Here is a 21179-nt window from a genome sequence, read left to right as displayed (position 1 = left end):
TTCCCCAAACAGGGAAGGAAGGTCCTAACTGTGAATGCCTTGTGTGTACTATCCACACCCTGGGGCTTGCCCAGCTCCTTGTCTGTGTCCTGTGTTGAGAGCTGGCAGTCAAAAAAGCATTTGAAGAGCTCAAATGGGGCAGAAGGGAGACAATAAAAATATTTCCATGGAAGTTTCAAAGATGATTGAAGGGTAGAGTAATGAGAAACAAGCCAGAGGTCATCTATGCAAAAGGTTTTTAATTGAAAGCTCTAGTCAACAAATGATCTGTTTCAGCTTCTGAACCATGAAGAACAAAACTCTTGAAAGAAGGGATGTCAGGGAAGAACAGTATCAGGGTTGGCTTTGGGCAGCAGCTCTGAAGGCTGGGTCTTGGTTCAAGAAAGGTAAGATTTTCCAACCTGTCCATTGCCATTGCAGTACTCCAGCTCCACAAGTCCCAAGACGTTAAGTGCAAGGCATAATTGTTGATTGTACTGGGGTACTTTAAAAAAACAAACAAAAAATTACAATTAGTTCAGGGCAAAGATATACTTAGGTAATCAATAAGAGCTCATTTTTGTTGCTTGAAGTGAACTAGATTGTCCACAGCTGCTGCATAAGAAATCATTGAATAGACAAAGAATCTCTTTGAAGTTATGAAACAACACTGGGTCTATAATACAGAAATGAGAGAGCAGTGGTGCTTAGAGCTACCCTTTCTCTTAGTGTAGGCATTGCAGAGGATATCTGTGTAAAATCCTACACAGCTTAAGCCACCTTAATCTTCGCAGAAAGTGGTAGTAGTGGTATAGATCAGGTCATTTAAGGAGGTTGAGACTCTGCCCTTGTTTTGGTCCTGGGCTTTGGAGATGTCAAACCCTTTGTACAACTGCTGAAACCCTTGGTTTCTGTGCAGCTCAAAGTGGAAGAGCAGCAATTGTGCATTGCTCATTCCCCAAGGGAAACAAATGCCAGGCCACTCAGAGACAGAATTCCTTTCCTTGCACTCACCCTGAACTTCATAAGTCATGTAGGTGGGGAGTCCACTGCACATAGAGAAGACATCTGATCCATAGGAGATGAGGTTGCTGACCAATCCATCGGTGACAAAGGCAGTCTTCGTGGTAGGTCTTCCAAAACCACCGATCAGGTTCTAAAGAACAAATACCAGCATTCAGCAAGCTCTCAGGAGCTGGTTCCCTTCTAGGCCTCTTCCTGGCATTGCAGTGATGACTCGGGGCTGTGTTTGAGTCCAAACTGCCTTTAGGAACACCTTTTAATCCCCTGGAGGCCTGTGGGACCACTGGCAAGCCTTGAAGGCAGCTGCAAAAGCCGAGCTTGTTCTAAGGGAGTCAAGCCCTGAGGCAAGCCATGATCTATAGCTAAAGCTGAATCTTTTTGCTATGCCTTTACTGATAACACTCTGCTGGTTTTCTTCTGCCCCCTAGTTGTTCTTGTTCATTAAAGCCTTGATTTTTTTAAGCACTCAGTTCTGAATCTTCAGTGGAAGCCAGTACCAAAGGTGAGTATGCTAAATGCTGATACCATTTTTTAAATGTCTGTGTTAATTTGGTGGGTGGAGCTCATGCTAACATGGTAGTTATTTGCAAACATTTTGAGATGATTTAAAATTTTCCAGTGTATTGGGATAATTGTTCTTAATCAACTACACCTAAACCAAAGAAATTAATTTTTTTACCATGCAAGAGTGGAAGATTATAAAGGGTGCTTTACCACATATCTACATTCTTGGGTTGTAAGAGAGTATTAAAAAGAGATCAGTATAAAAATTCATTGCAAACTATGTGAAAGTTACCCAGGATATCAAAAACATTATTTAAAAATGACAAATCTTTACCCTAAAGAGGTTATTCTTATTTTTGAAGTTTTTAAAATAAAATGTAATTCAAAATAAATTGAACTACATAATTAACAGTGTGATAGAAATCACTTCTAAACACGTAATGGTTTAAAAGGCTTTGAAAATAGCAGGCTTCCATATCTGTTTACTTTTAAATACTGAGCAACACTCCAAGTGACTCCTCCATTAAATTCTTACCCTCCTCTCTGCAGCCACTCTGACAAGTGCAGCAAAGGTAGGCATCTCATTCCTGTTCATGGTGGAAATGTAGCATGTTCTCTCTGGCATCACTTTTGTTGCAATGATACCCTGTAAAATAAAATTATTCAATACTCACAATTCAGATTTTTTCCAACTGTTAAACACTTGAATAAAGTTTGGATTAAAACAATAGGAAGTGCCAAGAGTTTCTACCCAATATCATGGACTCAGAAATTTAGTATAAAGGCAACAATCCCAGTCACTGGGCCAGCTGTATGCGTAGCCAGTCTCATTGGACACTTTCTGAACAAGCCCTCTCTGTGCCACTCACCCTGTTGTAGTTCCAGATGGTTTTCCAAGACAAATCGTTGCTCTTTTGCTCCATAGTTGCTTCCTGTGTTTCGCTATTGATGCTTATGCTTTGTGAGACACCAGAGATGGAGATATGAGAGTCCCCACCAGAGATGGAGATGTGGGAATCTCCATCACTGATGATTTCTTGGTTGTTACCTGACTCCTGAGACAAGAAAACCACATGAAATATTTTCAGATTGTGCAAGTAGCTAGATCTCACACCATATATTTACAAAAAATCCCTGTAAGAGAAGAGTAAGTGCCCTGATGTAGGGAGGGATGTCAATAGAGTTATATTTTCAAATGAGGAAGAGATATTTAAAATAAAAAACAAAAAAAAAAAAGGCTGTGGCAGTGGGCAGAGGCCATAAGAATTCTTTTCATGGATTCAGTGAATGATTGCTGCATCTGACAGCTGCCATCTGCTGCCTTTAGAGGTTGATGCATGCTAGAGCACAGGCCAGAATAAATTCATGCTCAAGGGCTTGGATGGAAAGCTCTGCTCACCCATTGCTCTCTTTCAGCATCTGCACCCTCTCAAAAGATGGAGATGCCCGGCAAGAAGGGCATCAGGGTTGGCTTTGGGCTGCCGCTCGGGATCCCCCCACTTGGTTCTAAGAAATCTAAAGCCTAAGGTTTTCTCACCGGGAAATTGCCATTCCAGCTGCCGTTCCAGATGCCATTGCCATTCCAGATGCCATTCCAGTTGCCATTGCCAATGCCATTCCAGTTGTTCCAGTTGTTGCCAAAGCCATTGCCAATGCCATTGCCATTCCAAATGCCATTCCAGTTGTTGTTCCAGATGCCATTGCCAAATCCATTCCAATTGTTGTTCCAGGTGCCATTGCCAAAGCCATTCCAATTGTTCCAGATGCCATTGCCAGTGCCATTCCAATTGTTCCAGTTTCCATTGCCATTCCAAATGCCATTCCAGTTGTTGTTCCAGTTACTATTGCCATTCCAGTTGTTCCAGTTGCCATTCCAAATGCCGTTCCAGTTGCCATTGCCAATGCCATTCCAGTTGTTCCAGTTGTTGTTCCAGTTGTTGCCGATGCCATTCCAGTTGTTGTTCCAGTTGTTGTTCCAGGTGCCATTCCAGTTGTTCCAGTTGCCATTCCAATTGTTGTTCCAGTTGTTCCAGTTGCCATTCCAATTGTTGTTCCAGTTGTTCCAGTTGCCATTCCAATTGTTATTCCAGTTGTTCCAGTTGTTGCCGATGCTAGTCCAGTTGTTGTTCCAGTTGCCATTCCAGTTGCCATTGCCAATGCCAGACCAGTTGTTGTTCCAGTTGTTCCAGTTGTTCCAGTTGCCATTCCAGTTGCCATTCCAATTCCAGTTGTTCCAGTTGCCATTCCAACTGTTGTTCCAGTTGTTGCCGATGCCATTCCAGTTGTTGTTCCAGTTGTTCCAGTTGTTATTCCAGTAGTTGTTCCAGATGCCATTGCCATTCCAGTAGTTGTTCCAGATGCCATTGCCATTCCAGTTGTTGTTCCAGATGCCATTCCAATTGTTGTTCCAGTTGTTCCAGTTGCCGTTCCAGTTGCCATTGCCAATGCCAGACCAGTTGTTGTTCCAGATGCCATTACCATTCCAGTTGTTGTTACAGTTGCCATTCCAATTGTTGTTCCAGTTGTTCCAGTTGCCATTGCCAATGCCAGACCAGTTGTTGTTCCAGATGCCATTGCCATTCCAGTTGTTGTTCCAGATGCCATTCCAATTGTTGTTCCAGTTGCCATTCCAGTAGCCATTGCCAATGCCATTCCAGTTGTTCCAGTTGCCATTGCCATTCCAGTTGTTCCAGATGCCATTCCAGTTGTTGTTCCAGTTGCCATTCCAGTTGTTGTTCCAGTTGTTGTTCCAGTTGCCATTCCAGTTGTTGTTCCAGTTGTTGTTCCAGATGCCATTCCAATTGTTATTCCAGTTGTTGTTCCAGATGCCATTCCAGTTGTTGTTCCAGTTGTTCCAGATGTTGCCGATGCCATTCCAATTGTTATTCCAGTTGTTCCAGTTGTTGCCGAAGCCAGTCCAGTTGTTGTTCCAGTTGCCGTTCCAGTTGCTCCAGTTGCCATTAAAATTGTTGCTCCAGTTGTTCCAGATGCCATTCCAACTGTTGTTCCAGTTGTTCCAGTTGCCATTCCAACTGTTGTTCCAGTTGTTCCAGTTGTTATTCCAGTAGTTGTTCCAGATGCCATTGCCATTCCAGTTGTTCCAGATGCCATTCCAATTGTTGCTCCAGTTGTTCCAGTTGCCATTCCAATTGTTGTTCCAGTTGTTCCAGTTGCCATTGCCATTCCAATTGTTGTTCCCGATGCCATTCCAATTGTTGTTCCAGTTGTTCCAGTTGCCATTCCAATTGCTGTTCCAGTTGTTCCAGATGTTGCCGATGCCATTCCAGTTGTTGTTCCAGATGCCATTCCAATTGTTGTTCCAATTGTTGTTCCAGTTGCCATTCCAATTGCCATAGCTATTGCAGTACTTCAGCTCTACAACTCTCAGCACATCGAGGGTCATGCATGGTCCCAGATTCACCTGGGGTCCTTGGAAAGCTGGAAAAGAAAAGACAAAACCCCATGAGCTGATGCCTAAGACCTTGGCTGACGTTCTGCAGGGGGGTTTCTTTGGGTTTTGAGGTGGAAGAGCAGCAACTGTGCCTGAGTCACGCCCCAAGGGAAAAAGAGGCCAGGTCAGGAGCCCTCAGAATTGCCATGCTTGCACTCACTGCTAACTTCGGTAGCCATGTAGGTGGGGAGTCCACTGCACATAGCCATGATCTCTATTCCATAGGAGTAGAGGTTGTTGACCAGTCCACTGGTGACGAAGGTGATCTCGGTATGTCTTCCAAAGAGGCCAATCAGGTTCTAAACATTGAAAAACAGCAGTCAGCAAGCTCATTGCTGGGAGCAGGTTCCTGCTTAGTCTGTTCCTCGCTCTGGGAGGAGGACTCTGGACTTGTGCTTGATTCCCCACTCCCTTTAGGGACATCTTTTTATCCCCTGGGGGCCTGTGGGTCCACTAGTGAGCCTTGAAGGTAGCCTCAAAGGCAGAGCTGGTTCTACAGGAGTCAAGGTCTAGGGAACTTGAGAAGAAATGGCAGCACAGCAAAAGCACTGAAGGGCTCTACAAAGAGCAGGTGTGCCCAGCAAGCTGTAGAGGCCAACATCCTCAGAGAAAGTGGTGAGGGGAATGATGCAGCCCCTTTCTTCTTTTGGCAAAGCATTCCTAAAACAAATTACTCATTTGCATTTCTGGTAAAGGAAAGTCTGCCACTAGGGACGACTTGATCTTCTCCAGAAAAAAAGAGCACAGGAAGAAATGTACGGATGATCTTGGGGCTAGGAACTTGCTGCCCCTCCTGAATCTTACCCTGCTCTCTTCTGCCAGGCGGGCCAGGTTATCAAAGAGGGGCATCTGGCTTCTGTTCATGATGGAAATGTAGCAGGCGTTCTGTTGTGGGACTTTGGTTGCAATGACGCCCTGTGAAATGAAATTATTCAGCACTCACAATTCAGTATTTTCCAACTGTTAAGGCTGGGATAAATTTGGCATGGAAATCCTAACAAATGCTGAGTGTCAGTGCCCCAAAGTGTGGGCTCCAAACATTCAGAATAAAGGAATGATCACCATGCCTGGGCCAGTTGTGCAAGCAGCCAGACTCCTTGGATGCTTTTTGAAGGAGCCCCGTCCGTGCCACTCACCGTGTCGTAGTTCCAGATGGTTTTCCAGGACCCGCTGATGTTCCTTTGCTCAATGACAGCCACACGCCATTGCCAGTTGATAGTCACAATTTGGGATTGGCCACCAATGATGACTTGAGTGTTGTTGAAGATGCTGCTGGGAATCTCCTGAGTCTGAAAAGCCAAGGGAAAGAAGAAGTTTTGCCTTTGAAGGGACCCAATTATGTCCCCAGATTTTCTGAAAAATCTGTGCTGCAATACAACAAGTGGTGCCCCCCCGGGAGTGCCAGCCCTGCACTCAGATTTTTCCAGAGGACCCAGAATCAAGGCTGTGGCAGTGGACAGAGGCCATAAGAATTCTTTTTGTGGATTTGGTGAATCACTGCTGCGTCTGACAGCTGCCATCTGCTGCCTTTAGAGGTTGATGCATGCTAGAGCACTGGCCAGAATGAATTCATGCTCAAGGGCTTGGTTGGAAACCACTGCTCACCCATACCCCTTTAAAGGCATCTGATACCTTCAAGCAGGAAGCTCTCAATGAGGAGATGCCAGGCAAGAAGGGCATCAGGGTTGGCTTTGGGCAGCAGCTCGGGTTCCCCCCATTTGGTTCAAGAAAGCTAAGGGCTAAGGTTTTCTCACCGGGAAATTGATACTGCCGTTGCTATTGCAGTAGTTCAGGTCCACAGCTCTCAGGACATCGAGGGTAATGCACGATCCCAGATTCTCCTGGGGTCCTTGGAAAGCTGGAAGAGAAAAGACAAAACCCCCTGAGCTGGTGCCTAAGACCTTGGCTGAAGTTCTTCAGGGGGGTTTCTTTAGGTTTTGTGGTGGAAGAGCAGCAACTGTGCCTGAGTCACGCCCCAAGGGGAAAATAAGGCCGGGTCAGGAACCCTCAGAATGGCCATGCTTGCACTCACTGTTGACTTGATAAGCCATGTAGGTGGTGAGCCCGCTGCACATAGCCGTGATGTCTATTCCGAAGGAGTTGAGGTTGCTGACCAGTCCGTTGGTGACATAGGTGATCCTCGTGGTCGGACTTTCCAAACCGCCAATCAGATTCTAAATATCAAACACCAGCATTCAGGAAGTTAAGGGCAGAGAGGTGGCTCCTGCTAGGCCTGTTCCTCTGCAATGATGACGCAGGGCTGGGTCTTTGATTCCCAACTGCTCTAAGGGAGGCCTTTTAATTCCCTGGAGAGCCTGTGGGACCACCAGCAAGCCTTGAAGGGAGCTCCAAAGGCAGAGCTCATTCTAAGGGAGTCAAGGTGAATGGAACTTGAGGGGAAATGGCAGCGCAAAGAAAGCACTGAAGGGCTCTACAAAGAACAGGTTTGCCCAGCAAGCTGCACAGTTCTACATCCTCCGGGTAAGTGAGGGAGGGAATAATGCAGCCCCTTTCTTTTGGAAAAGCATTCCTACAGCAAATTCCTACTCAGCATTACTGTTGAGAGAGAGGAAACTCTGCCACAAGACACAACCTGATCCTGCCCAGAAAGAAGAAGCGCATGAAGAAATGGACTGATGATCTCTGGGGCCAGAAACCTGCTGCTCCTTTGGAACCTTACCCTGCTCTCTTCTGCCAGGCGGGCCAGGTTATCAAAGCTGGGCATCTCATTTCTGTTCATGATGGAAATGTAGCAGGTGTTCTCTTGTGGGACTTTGGTTGCAATGACACCCTGTAAAAGAAAAGTATTCCGCGTTTACAATTCAGTTTCCTTCAAGGATTAATATTGGCATAAAGTCGAGATGGAAGCCATAATTAATGCTGAGTTCTGCAGCCCCTCATTGTGGGCTCTAAACGTTCAGAATAAAGGAGCAATCGCCATCCCTGGACCAGGAATATGAGCAGCCAGACTCCTTGGATGCTTTTGGAAGGAGCCCTGTCCGTGCCACTCACCGTGTTGTAGTTCCAGATGGTTTTCCAGGACCCGCTGAAGCTCCTTTGCTCAATGACAGCCACACGCCATTGCCTGTTGATGGACACAATTTGGGACTGGCCACCAATGATGACTTGAGTGTTGTTGAAGATGCCACCTGGAATCTGCTGAAACTAAAAAGCCAAGGGAAAGAAGAAGTTTTGCCTTTGAAGGGAGAAAATTATGTCCCCAAAGCTTCCAAAATATCCCTGCTACAATACAAGAAGTCCTGCCCCCTGGGGAGTGCCTGCACTTCCCTCAGTCCTTTCCAAAGGACCCAGAATCAAGGCTGTGGCAGTGGGCAGAGGCCATAAGAATTCTTTTCATGGATTCAGTGAATGATTGCTGCATCTGACAGCTGCCATCTGCTGCCTTTAGAGGTTGATGCATGCTAGAGCACAGGCCAGAATAAATTCATGCTCAAGGGCTTGGATGGAAAGCTCTGCTCACCCGTTGCTCTCTTTCAGCATCTGCACCCTCTCAAAAGATGGAGATGCCCAGCAAGAAGGGCATCAGGGTTGGCTTTGGGCTGCCACTCGGGATCCCCCCACTTGGTTCTAAGAAATCTAAAGCCTAAGGTTTTCTCACCGGGAAATTGCCGTTCCAGATGCCGTTCCAGATGCCATTGCCATTCCAGATGCCATTCCAGTTGCCATTGCCAATGCCATTCCAGTTGTTCCAGTTATTGCCGAAGCCATTCCAAATGCCATTCCAATTGTTCCAGCTGTTGTTGCCGAATCCATTCCAATTGTTCCAGGTGCCATTGCCAAAGCCATTCCAATTGTTCCAGATGCCAGTGCCATTCCAATTATTCCAGTTTCCATTGCCATTCCAAATGCCATTCCAGTTGTTCCAGATGCCATTGCCATTCCAGTTGTTGTTCCAGTTGTTCCAGTTGCCATTCCAAATGCCATTCCAGTTGCCATTGCCGATGCCATTCCAATTGTTCCAGATGTTGCCGATGCCATTCCAGTTGTTGTTCCAGGTGTTCCAGTTGTTGCCGATGCCATTCCAGTTGTTGTTCCAGTTGTTCCAGTTGTTGCCAATGCCATTCCAGTTGTTGTTCCAGATGCCGTTCCAGTTGTTATTCCAGTTGCCATTCCAATTGTTGTTCCAGTTGTTCCAGATGTTGCCGATGCCATTCCAGTTATTCCAGTTGCTATTGCCAGTCCAAATGCCATTCCAATTGTTGTTCCAGGTGTTGCCGATGCCATTCCAATTGTTGTTACAGTTGTTGTTGCCGATGCCATTCCAATTGTTGTTCCAGATTCCATTCCAGTTGTTGTTCCAGTTGTTGTTCCAGATGCCATTCCAGTTGTTGCTCCAGTTGTTGTTCCAGATGCCATTCCAGTTGTTATTCCAGTTGTTGTTCCAGTTGCCATTCCAATTGTTATTCCAGTTGTTCCAGATGTTGCCGATGCCATTCCAGTTGTTATTCCAGTTGTTCCAGTTGTTGCCGAGGCCAGTCCAGTTGTTGTTCCAGTTGCCATTCCAGTTGTTCCAGTTGCCATTCCAACTGTTGTTCCAGTTGCCATTCCAGTTGTTCCAGTTGCCATTCCAGCTGTTGTTCCAGTTGTTCCAGTTGCCATTCCAATTGTTATTCCAGTTGTTCCAGTTGTTGCCAATGCCAGTCCAATTGTTGTTCCAGTTGTTCCAGTTGCCATTCCAGTTGTTGTTCCAGATGCCATTGCCATTCCAGTTGTTGTTCCAGATGCCATTCCAATTGTTGTTCCAGTTGTTCCAGTTACCATTGCCAATGCCATTCCAGTAGTTGTTCCAGTTGCCATTGCCAATGCCATTCCAGTTGTTGTTCCAGTTGTTCCAGTTGCCATTCCAGTTGTTGTTCCAGATGCCGTTCCAGTTGTTCCAGTTGCCATTCCAGTTGTTGTTCCAGTTGCCATTCCAATTGTTGTTCCAATTGTTCCAGTTGCCATTCCAGTTGTTGTTCCAGATGCCATTCCAATTGTTGTTCCAGTTGTTCCAGTTGCCATTCCAATTGCTGTTCCAGTTGTTCCAGATGTTGCCGATGCCATTCCAGTTGTTGTTCCAGATGCCATTCCAATTGTTGTTCCAATTGTTGTTCCAGTTGCCATTCCAATTGCCATAGCTATTGCAGTACTTCAGCTCTACAACTCTCAGCGCATCGAGGGTCATGCATGGTCCCAGATTCACCTGGGGTCCTTGGAAAGCTGGAAAAGAAAAGACAAAACCCCATGAGCTGATGCCTAAGACCTTGGCTGACGTTCTGCAGGGGGGTTTCTTTGGGTTTTGAGGTGGAAGAGCAGCAACTGTGCCTGAGTCACGCCCCAAGGGAAAAAGAGGCCAGGTCAGGAACCCTCAGAATTGCCATGCTTGCACTCACTGCTAACTTCGGTAGCCATGTAGGTGGGGAGTCCACTGCACATAGCCATGATCTCTATTCCATAGGAGTAGAGGTTGTTGACCAGTCCACTGGTGACGAAGGTGATCTCGGTATGTCTTCCAAAGAGGCCAATCAGGTTCTAAACATTGAAAAACAGCAGTCAGCAAGCTCATTGCTGGGAGCAGGTTCCTGCTAGCACTATTCCTCGCTCTGGGAGGAGGACTCTGGCCTTGTGCTTGATTCCCCACTCCCTTTAGGGACATCTTTTTATCCCCTGGGGGCCTGTGGGTCCACTAGTGAGCCTTGAAGGTAGCCTCAAAGGCAGAGCTGATTCTACAGGAGTCAAGGTCTAGGGAACTTGAGGAGAAATGGCAGCAAAGCAAAAGCACTGAAGGGCTCTACAAAGAGCAGGTGTGCCAAGCAAGCTGGAGAGGCCAACATCCTCAGAGAAAGTGGTGAGGGGAATGATGCAGCCCCTTTCTTCTTTTGGCAAAGCATTCCTAAAACAAATTACTCATCTGCATTTCTGGTAAGTGAAAAGAAAGTCTGTCAAGTCTGCCACTAGGGACTATTGATTTTCTCTGGAAAGAAGAAGCACAGGAAGAAATGTACGGATGATCTTGGGGCTAGGAACCTGCTGCCCCTCCTGAATCTTACCCTGCTCTCTTCTGCCAGGCGGGCCAGGTTATCAAAGAGGGGCATCTGGCTTCTGTTCATGATGGAAATGTAGCAGGCGTTCTGTTGTGGGACTTTGGTTGCAATGACACCCTGTGAAATGAAATTATTCAGCACTCACAATTCAGTATTTTCCAGCTGTTAAGGCTGGGATAAATTTGGCATGGAAATCCTAACAAATGCTGAGTGTCAGTGCCCCAAAGTGTGGGCTCCAAACATTCAGAATAAAGGAATGATCACCGTGCCTGGGCCAGTTGTGCAAGCAGCCTGACTCCTTGGATGCTTTTTGAAGGAGCCCCGTCCGTGCCACTCACCGTGTCGTAGTTCCAGATGGTTTTCCAGGACCCGCTGATGTTCCTTTGCTCAATGACAGCCACACGCCATTGCCAGTTGATAGTCACAATTTGGGATTGGCCACCAATGATGACTTGAGTGTTGTTGAAGATGCTGCTGGGAATCTCCTGAGTCTGAAAAGCCAAGGGAAAGAAGAAGTTTTGCCTTTGAAGGGACCCAATTATGTCCCCAGATTTTCTGAAAAATCTGTGCTGCAATACAAGTGGTGCCCCCCCTGGGAGTGCCAGCCCTGCACTCAGATTTTTCCCGAGGACCCAGAATCTAGGCTGTGGCAGTGGACAGAGGCCATAAGAATTCTTTTTGTGGATTTGGTGAATCACTGCTGCGTCTGACAGCTGCCATCTGCTGCCTTTAGAGGTTGATGCATGCTAGAGCACTGGCCAGAATGAATTCATGCTCAAGGGCTTGGTTGGAAACCACTGCTCACCCATACCCCTTTAAAGGCATCTGAACCTTCAAGCAGGAAGCTCTCAATGAGGAGATGCCCGGCAAGAAGGGCATCAGGGTTGGCTTTGGGCAGCAGCTCGGGTTCCCCCCATTTGGTTCAAGAAAGCTAAGGGCTAAGGTTTTCTCACCGGGAAATTGATACTGCCGTTGCTATTGCAGTAGTTCAGGTCCACAGCTCTCAGGACATCGAGGGTAATGCACGATCCCAGATTCTCCTGGGGTCCTTGGAAAGCTGGAAGAGAAAAGAAAAAAACCCCCTGAGCTGGTGACTAAGACCTTGGCTGAAGTTCTTCAGGGGGGTTTCTTTAGGTTTTGTGGTGGAAGAGCAGCAACTGTGCCTGAGTGACACCCCAAGGGGAAAATAAGGCCGGGTCAGGAACCCTCAGAATGGCCATGCTTGCACTCACTGTTGACTTGATAAGCCATGTAGGTGGTGAGCCCGCTGCACATAGCCGTGATGTCTATTCCGAAGGAGTTGAGGTTGCTGACCAGTCCGTTGGTGACATAGGTGATCCTCGTGGTCGGACTTTCCAAACCGCCAATCAGATTCTAAATATCAAACACCAGCATTCAGGAAGTTAAGGGCAGAGAGGTGGCTCCTGCTAGGCCTGTTCCTCTGCAATGATGACGCAGGGCTGGGTCTTTGATTCCCAACTGCTCTAAGGGAGGCCTTTTAATTCCCTGGAGAGCCTGTGGGACCACCAGCAAGCCTTGAAGGGAGCTCCAAAGGCAGAGCTCATTCTAAGGGAGTCAAGGTGAATGGAACTTGAGGGGAAATGGCAGCGCAAAGAAAGCACTGAAGGGCTCTACAAAGAACAGGTTTGCCCAGCAAGCTGCACAGCTCTACATCCTCCGGGTAAGTGAGGGAGGGAATAATGCAGCCCCTTTCTTTTGGAAAAGCAATCCTACAGCAAATTCCTGCTCAGCATTACTGTTGAGAGAGAGGAAACTCTGCCACAAGACACAACCTGATCCTGCCCAGAAAGAAGAAGCGCATGAAGAAATGGACCGATGATCTCTGGGGCCAGAAACCTGCTGCTCCTTTGGAACCTTACCCTGCTCTCTTCTGCCAGGCGGGCCAGGTTATCAAAGCTGGGCATCTCATTTCTGTTCATGATGGAAATGTAGCAGGTGTTCTCTTGTGGGACTTTGGTTGCAATGACACCCTGTAAAAGAAAAGTATTCCGCATTTACAATTCAGTTTCCTTCAAGGATTAATATTGGCATAAAGTCGAGATGGAAGCCATAATTAATGCTGAGTTCTGCAGCCCCTCATCGTGGGCTCTAAACGTTCAGAATAAAGGAGCAATCGCCATCCCTGGACCAGGAATATGAGCAGCCAGACTCCTTGGATGCTTTTGGAAGGAGCCCTGTCCGTGCCACTCACCGTGTTGTAGTTCCAGATGGTTTTCCAGGACCCGCTGAAGCTCCTTTGCTCAATGACAGCCACACGCCATTGCCTGTTGATGGACACAATTTGGGACTGGCCACCAATGATGACTTGAGTGTTGTTGAAGATGCCACCTGGAATCTGCTGAAACTAAAAAGCCAAGGGAAAGAAGAAGTTTTGCCTTTGAAGGGAGAAAATTATGTCCCCAAAGCTTCCAAAATATCCCTGCTACAATACAAGAAGTCCTGCCCCCTGGGGAGTGCCTGCACTTCCCTCAGTCCTTTCCAAAGGACCCAGAATCAAGGCTGTGGCAGTGGGCAGAGGCCATAAGAATTCTTTTCATGGATTCAGTGAATGATTGCTGCATCTGACAGCTGCCATCTGCTGCCTTTAGAGGTTGATGCATGCTAGAGCACAGGCCAGAATAAATTCATGCTCAAGGGCTTGGATGGAAAGCTCTGCTCACCCATTGCTCTCTTTCAGCATCTGCACCCTCTCAAAAGATGGAGATGCCCGGCAAGAAGGGCATCAGGGTTGGCTTTGGGCTGCCGCTCGGGATCCCCCCACTTGGTTCGAAGAAATCTAAAGCCTAAGGTTTTCTCACCGGGAAATTGCCGTTCCAGCTGCCATTCCAGATGCCATTGCCATTCCAGATGCCATTCCAGTTGCCATTGCCAATGCCATTCCAGTTGTTCCAGTTGTTGCCAAAGCCATTCCAAATGCCATTCCAATTGTTCCAGCTGTTGTTGCCGAATCCATTCCAATTGTTGTTCCAGGTGCCATTGCCAAAGCCATTCCAATTGTTCCAGATGCCAGTGCCATTCCAATTATTCCAGTTTCCATTGCCATTCCAAATGCCATTCCAGTTGTTCCAGATGCCATTGCCATTCCAGTTGTTGTTCCAGTTGTTCCAGTTGCCATTCCAAATGCCATTCCAGTTGCCATTGCCGATGCCATTCCAATTGTTGTTCCAGTTGTTCCAGATGTTGCCGATGCCATTCCAGTTGTTGTTCCAGTTGTTCCAGTTGTTGCCGATGCCATTCCAGTTGTTGTTCCAGTTGTTCCAGATGTTGCCAATGCCATTCCAGTTGTTGTTCCAGTTGTTCCAGTTGTTGCCAATGCCAGTCCAGTTGTTGTTCCAGTTGCCATTCCAGTTGTTCCAGTTCCCATTCCAATTGTTGCTCCAGTTGCCATTCCAACTGTTGTTCCAGTTGTTCCAGTTGCCATTCCAATTGTTATTCCAGTTGTTCCAGTTGTTGCCAATGCCAGTCCAGTTGTTGTTCCAGTTGTTCCAGTTGCCATTCCAGTTGTTGTTCCAGATGCCATTCCAATTGTTGTTCCAGTTGTTCCAGTTGCCACTGCCAATGCCATTCCAGTTGTTCCAATTGCCATTGCCATTCCAAATGCCATTCCAATTGTTGTTCCAGATGCTGTTCCAGTTGTTGTTCCAGATGCCATTGCCGTTCCAAATGCCATTCCAGTTGTTGTTGCCGATTCCGTTCCAATTGTTGTTCCAGTTGCCATTGAAGATGCCATTCCAATTGTTGTTCCAGTTGCTATTGCCATTCCAGTTGTTCCAGTTGCCATTGAAGATGCCATTCCAATTGTTCCAGTTGCTATTGCCATTCCAGTTGTTCCAGTTGCCATTGAAGATGCCATTCCAATTGTTGTTCCAGTTGTTGTTCCAGATGCCATTCCAATTCTTATTCCAGTTGTTCCAGTTGTTGCCAATGCCAGTCCAGTTGTTGTTCCAGTTGTTCCAGATGCCATTCCAGTTGTTCCAGTTCCCATTCCAATTGTTGCTCCAGTTGCCATTCCAATTGTTGTTCCAGTTGTTCCAGTTGCCATTCCAATTGTTATTCCAGTTGTTCCAGTTGTTGCCAATGCCAGTCCAGTTGTTGTTCCAGTTGTTCCAGATGCCATTGCCATTCCAGTTGTTGTTCCAGATGCCATTCCAATTGTTGTTCCAGTTGTTCCAGTTGCCATTCCAGTTGCCATTGCCAATGCCAGTCCAGTTGTTCCAGTTGCCATTCCAACTGCCATTCCAGTTGTTGTTCCAGATGCCATTCCAGTTGCCATTGCCAATGCCATTCCAATTGTTGTTCCAGATGCCATTCCAGTTGCCATTGCCAATGCCATTCCAATTGTTGTTCCAGTTGCCATTCCAATTGTTGTTCCAGTTGCCATTCCAATTGCCATAGCTATTGCAGTACTTCAGCTCTACAACTCTCAGCACATCGAGGGTCATGCATGGTCCCAGATTCACCTGGGGTCCTTGGAAAGCTGGAAAAGAAAAGACAAAACCCCATGAGCTGGTGCCTAAGACCTTGGCTGACGTTCTGCAGGGGGGTTTCTTTGGGTTTTGAGGTGGAAGAGCAGCAACTGTGCCTGAGTCACGCCCCAAGGGAAAAAGAGGCCAGGTCAGGAACCCTCAGAATTGCCATGCTTGCACTCACTGCTAACTTCGGTAGCCATGTAGGTGGTGAGCCCGCTGCACGTAGCCATGATGTCTGCTCCGTAGGAGTAGAGGTTGTTGACCAGTCCGTTGGTGACATAGGTGATCTTGGTATGTCTTCCAAAGACACCAATCAGGTTCTAAACATTGAAAAACAGCAGTCAGCAAGCTCATTGCTGGGAGCAGGTTCCTGCTTAGTCTGTTCCTACCTGTGGAATGATATCTCATGGCTGGGTGTTTGGGTCTAAATTTTCTTTTTGGGACATCTTTTTATCCCCTGGGGGCCTGTGGGAGCACTGGCAAGCCTTGAAGGCATCTCCAAAGGCAGATGTTTCTAAGGCAGTCAAAATGCAGGGAGCCTGAAGGGAAGTGGCAGCACAAGGAAAGACTGATGAGGAGGAGTGTGGACGCTCTGTGGAGCCAGAGCTCCTTCCAATGCATTTGCTCAGTCATTGGCCTTGCCCCTCAGAGGCACCTAGGCTGTCAAATGGAAGGCTGGCAGAAGTCTCATCCTGCATCCCATTCTAACCTGGAACCACAGAGGTCAGCAGCACGTCTGGGCAGATACACTTGCTCTCAGACTATTTGCTGATGGTGCTTAGGGCCCCTCACTGAGACCCCTGGGTGCTCGAGTAGGACACATCTTTCTGAACGCCCCCTGTGAGCTTCATTTCAAATGAATTGCCGCTCTCCTTTCCTCCTGGAGTGCTTTGTGGCCTGGCCCAAGGCACTGCCTGCTTTCCTCTGAGACCCTTGGTTCCCTCTGCTCTGTCAGATGGGGCCAGAGGCCTCCTGGTGTAGCTCATCCCATGAATGTGGAAGAAAAGCTGAGGAATGGGGAGATGTTCTCTCACACCACAATTCAAAAGGGAGTCTGGCCATGAGTAGCTACAAGGCTAAGTTCTGAGATGATCAATGCAAATTCGTAGTGAAAAGTCTGTGAAGAACTTTGAGATCCTGACTTGCAAATAGGATTAAGGCCCTTGAAGGGCTCCACAGAGCAAGGGTTTGCCCAGCAGGCTGCAGAGCTCAGTATCCTCACAGAGAGTGGATCTGGGTGAGGGAATAATGCAGCCCCTTTCTTTTGGAAAAGCATTCCTACAACAAATTCCTACTCAGCATTACTGTTAAGAGACTGGAAAATCTGCCACTAGAGACAACCTGTTCATGTCCAGAAAGAAAGATCACATGATGAAATGGACCGATGCTCTTTGGGGCCAGGAATCTGCTACTCCTTTGGAACCTTACCCTGCTCTCTTCTGCCAGGCGGGCCAGGTTATCAAAGAGGGGCATCTGGATTCTGTTCATGGTGGAAATGTAGCAGGCGTTCTGTTGTGGGACTTTGGTTGCAATGACACCCTGTGAAATGAAAATAATTTAGAGTTCAAAATTCAGTATCTTCCTGCAGTTTACATTTGATAAAGTCAGGATTGAAAGCGTAACAAATTCTGAGAGTTCACCCTGTGTTGTGGACTCCAAACATTCAGAATAAAGAAACAATTGCCATCCCTGGGCCAGTCATACAAGCAGGCAATCTCCTTGGATGGATTTAAACAAGCCCCATCCCTGCCACTCACCCTGTTGTAGTTCCAGATGGTTTTCCAGGACCCACTGAAGCTCCTTTGCTCAATGACAGCCACACGCCATTGCCAGTTGATGGTCACAATTTGGGACTGGCCACCAATGATGACTTGAGTGTTGTTGAAGATGTTGCCCTCCGTGTTGTTGAAGATACCACCTGGAATCTGCTGAGACTAAAAAGCCAAGGGAAAGAGAACATTTCACCTTTGAATAGGAAAGAAGACATTTCACCTTTGAATAGGAAAGAAGACATTTCACCTTTGAATAGAGACACTGATGTCCCCAAAGCTTCCAAAAAATCCCTGCTACAATGGAAGAAGTGCTGCCTCTAGAAGTGCTGGTACTGCCCTCAGATTTTTCCAGAGGACCCAGAATCAAGGCTGTGGCAGTGGACAGAGGCCATACGAATTCTTTTTGTGGATTTGGTGAATCATTGCTGCGTCTGACAGCTGCCATCTGCTGCCTTTAGAGGTTGATGCATGCTAGAGCACTGGCCAGAATGAATTCATGCTCAAGGGCTTGGTTGGAAACCACTGCTCACCCATACCCCTTTAAAGGCATCTGATACCTTCAAGCAGGAAGCTCTCAATGAGGAGATGCCAGGCAAGAAGGGCATCAGGGTTGGCTTTGGCAGCAGCTCATGTTCCCCCCACTGCCATTTTCCTAATAACATGCAAGGTCTATGGTTTTCTCACCTGTCCGTTGCCATTCCAATTGCCAGTGATATTCCAATTGCCATTCCAGTTGCCATTGCCATCCCAATTGCCATTTCCAATGCCATTCCAGTCGCCATTGCTATTGCAGTACCTCAGATCCACAGCTCTCAAGACATGGAGGGTAATACAGGATCCCAGATTCACTTGGAATCCTTGGAATACAAGAAAGGACGAAACAAAACCCCTTGAGCTGATGCCTAATGACCTTGGCTGCCCTTCTACAGGAGGGTGGTGGTGTTGCTCAGAGCATACACAGGTATGAGGAATTGCTGCTCTGGGAATGTTTGAGCTTTGCAAGGGACAGATTCTCTTGGAGTCCCAAAGAGCACTGGCTCTGTGGCTCAGCCAAGAATGCTCACAAAGATCTGCTCTTGAGCACACTTTGGGGTTTCCTGGGCAGAAATTGGCGCTCACTTGCACTCTCTCCTGCGAGTCCCAATGGCTGGGCATTACATGGTGAGGCTGCTGCCAAGTCATGGGCCCTGTCACATGGGCTGTGACATTCTGGAAGAATCCTACCAAGTGTAGGTCATTAAACTCTGGGGAATGGGATCATTGCCCCAGGGAAAATCCTAAGGGGAGAAAGCCACTTGGTTTAGTGTTGTGAAGCACAAGGTTTTAGAGGCTGCCTGGGTCAACTAATTAGCAAGCTCTGACCTGAAGGCCAGTTGTTCCTAGAACAGCCCTTCTTCTTGACTGGGTATTATGGGGTAGCTCAGGTGTGGGCCAAAACACTCGCTAAGCTTCCCAGAAAGACACTCTAGGGGTTTGGTCTGGGTCATTTATTGGGGTTCTGAGCCTGCCCTGTTTCAATCTCAATCTGCCGAGGTGCCAAACCCTTTGTGCAACTGCTGAAGCCCCTGGTTTCTGTGGCTTTTGGGGTGGAAGAGCAGCAATTGTGCCTTAGTCATGCCCCAGGAGACAAAAAGGCCAGGTCAGTAACATTCAGAATCCCCATGAATTCACTCACCCTGAACTTCGTAAGCCATGTAGGTGGTGAGTCCGCTGCACATAGCTGAGATTTCTATTCCATAGGAGTAGAGGTTGTTGACCAATCCATTGGTGACAAAGGTGATCTCCTTGGTAGGTCTTCCAAGAACACCCATCAAGTTCTAAACATAAAAAACTATCATTCAGCAAGCTCAGTGTCAGGAGCTGGTTCCTGGTTGAGATATTCCCAGCTCTGGGAGGATGACTTGGGGCTGGTTGTTTGAGTCCCAACTGCCTTTAGGGACAACTTTTAACCCCTTGTGGTTTGTAGGACCGCTAGCAAGCCTTGAAGGCAGTAGCAAAAGCACATGATTTTCCCCAGCAATCTGCAGAGTTCAACATCCTCTGAGAAAGTGGAGCTGGCTGAGGGAATAATGCAGCCCCTTTCTTTTGGCAAAACATTCCTGCAACAAATTTCCAATCTACATTACTGTTGAGTGGAGGGAAGTCCTGCCACTAGACATAACCTGATCCTCTCCAGAAAGAAGAAGCAGAAGGGGAAAGGAGATAATAAACTCCAGGGCCAGGAACGTGCTACTCCTTTGGATTCTTACCCTTCTCTCTGCCGCCAGTCGGGCCAGATTATTAAAACTGGGTATGCCAGTTCTGTTCATGATGGAAATGTAGCAGGTGTTCTCTTGCGGGACTTTGGTTGCAATGACACCCTGTAAAAGAAAAGTATTTAGCATTCACATTTCAGTTTCTCCCACTGTTGAGGTTGTTCAAAGTCGGGATGGAAGCAGTAACAAATAGCAAGAGTTTCTACCCCACCTTGTTTACTTCAGATGATCAGAATACAGAAACAAGCCCCATCCCTGGTCACCTTTTTAACAATCCCACTCCCATCCACTCACCCTGTTGTAGTTCCAGATGGTTTTCCATGATAAATTTTGGCTCTTTTGCTCGATGATTACCACCCTTGTTTGACTATTGATCTTCACGCCTTGTGAGATCCCGCCGATAGTGATCTGAGAGTCTCCACCAAAGATGAATTGCTGGTTTCCTTTTGTCTGCTGAGGCTGGAAAACCAAATGGAGCACTTTTAGATGGTAACATTAGTCAGTGTTGTCTCCCTTGCTTTTAAAAACCCTTGCTACAATAGAAGAAGTTCTGTCCCCCTCTCTAAGAGCCAGAAGTGGCCTCAATATTTTCAAATAGACCCAGAATCAAGGCATTGGCATTGGGCAATAGCTGTAAGAATTCTTTTCAAGGATTCCATGAATCATTGCTGCATCTGACACCTGTGATTTGCTTTCTTTAGAGTTTCAACTGTTTGAGAAGACTTCAATTTTTTTCCTTCTAAGTGTTAGAGAAAGAATGAAGGAGATTTCATGAAGCACGGAATAGAGGCAGAGTAGCCATGCATGTGGAAATGGTTCATTTGTACTCACGAAATCAGCAAGGACTGGAGTTAGGACAAGTCCTAGAAGGACTGCAATCCAAATCTGAAATGAAAATCAAATACAAAAGTGTAACTGCAACTCTGGCTGACAAATCTGGTCCTGAGAGTCCTCCTTCCCTTTTCCTAATCTGATGGTGAAGGGTCCTCCTTGGATCCTTTTTTTGCTTTCAGCCTGGGATTGCATCAGTGCCCCCAAAGGGAGGCACCTTGCTTTACCCCAGGGTGCTCAAAGTAGACACATTTCACACCTGCCCTTTCAAGAGCCGAACCTCAAGTTGTTTCTCAGAGCTGTGCAGGCACACACAGCTATTTCACAAGAGTGAGGAGAAAGCTCTTCCATTTCTTCTGCTCTGGCATTACAGGGAAGGGCTTGATGCACTAGTGCAGAGCTCCAGGGTGCAAAAGCATTGACAATAATGGGATAGATTAGGCTTCCTGTTTTCTAAACAGTGTGCAGCCCTGAAGAAACCCTTACCTCCTCAGCTCCTCTGGGGAACAGGGGCTGAGCTGCTCCTTCTGGAGGAGCACAATGTCCCCCGAGAAAGCCTTAGTGTCCCAGAGAGGCAGAAGCCCTTCTGAGAGACAAAGGACTGGGTTTGAATCAAAGTTTCAGTTCATAAGGAAGAAAAGCATGCATACTTACAGGGAGATGCATCCTGACTGCAGAGCTGATGCTCCTGCAGGTAGAAAGAGCAGTGTGAACCTCCACCTTTTATATGTTTTCAGAAATCACTGCAGAAATGCTAAGTGTTGGAATTAAATTATTTTGTCATTTGTTTCCCTGTTATTTGTCCCTGAAAATTATTTCCTGGTGTAACT

At 47.0% G+C, this 21179-nt stretch overlaps 1 protein-coding gene across 2 annotated transcripts; it reads right to left on the bottom strand.

The window, feature by feature from the left end:
- Positions 1 to 219: 219 nt before the first annotated feature.
- On the bottom strand, positions 220 to 21032 carry LOC132339966 (uncharacterized). 2 transcript variants are annotated; one of them, XM_059870613.1, is made up of 30 exons: positions 21004 to 21032; positions 20350 to 20403; positions 19813 to 19977; positions 19513 to 19623; positions 18939 to 19080; positions 17948 to 18120; positions 17249 to 17419; positions 16920 to 17030; positions 15673 to 15811; positions 13821 to 15499; positions 13214 to 13366; positions 12882 to 12992; positions 12234 to 12375; positions 11955 to 12058; positions 11340 to 11492; positions 11008 to 11118; positions 10351 to 10489; positions 8577 to 10177; positions 7970 to 8122; positions 7638 to 7748; positions 6990 to 7131; positions 6712 to 6815; positions 6094 to 6246; positions 5762 to 5872; positions 5118 to 5256; positions 3044 to 4944; positions 2376 to 2561; positions 2042 to 2152; positions 994 to 1135; positions 220 to 484 (listed from the first exon to the last, which is right to left on the bottom strand). In XM_059870613.1, exons 1-30 carry the CDS (start codon positions 21013 to 21015, stop codon positions 378 to 380), a joined length of 8631 nt encoding a protein of 2876 aa, XP_059726596.1. In that variant the 5' UTR covers positions 21016 to 21032; the 3' UTR covers positions 220 to 377. The 2 variants fall into 2 exon arrangements, with proteins under 2 accessions (XP_059726596.1, XP_059726597.1); XM_059870614.1 differs by having other exon boundaries at positions 17249 to 17416.
- Between the last annotated feature and the right edge of the window lie 147 nt (positions 21033 to 21179).

This window comes from Haemorhous mexicanus, chromosome 30 (genome assembly GCF_027477595.1).
Source record: "Haemorhous mexicanus isolate bHaeMex1 chromosome 30, bHaeMex1.pri, whole genome shotgun sequence".
Taxonomy (NCBI): domain Eukaryota; kingdom Metazoa; phylum Chordata; class Aves; order Passeriformes; family Fringillidae; genus Haemorhous; species Haemorhous mexicanus.
The sequence above is the reverse complement of the archived record's forward strand: the minus strand, read 5'-3'. Positions and strand labels throughout refer to the sequence as shown.

Excerpts from the sequence above, each read along its gene's own strand:
- LOC132339966 (XM_059870613.1), bottom strand. Across the intron at positions 6,816-6,989 it reads CATGGCTTATCAAGTCAACA|CTTTCCAAGGACCCCAGGAG; the intron begins GTGAGTGCAAGC and ends TTTCTCTTCCAG. Across the intron at positions 485-993 it reads CATGACTTATGAAGTTCAGG|TACCCCAGTACAATCAACAA; the intron begins GTGAGTGCAAGG and ends GTTTTTTTAAAG.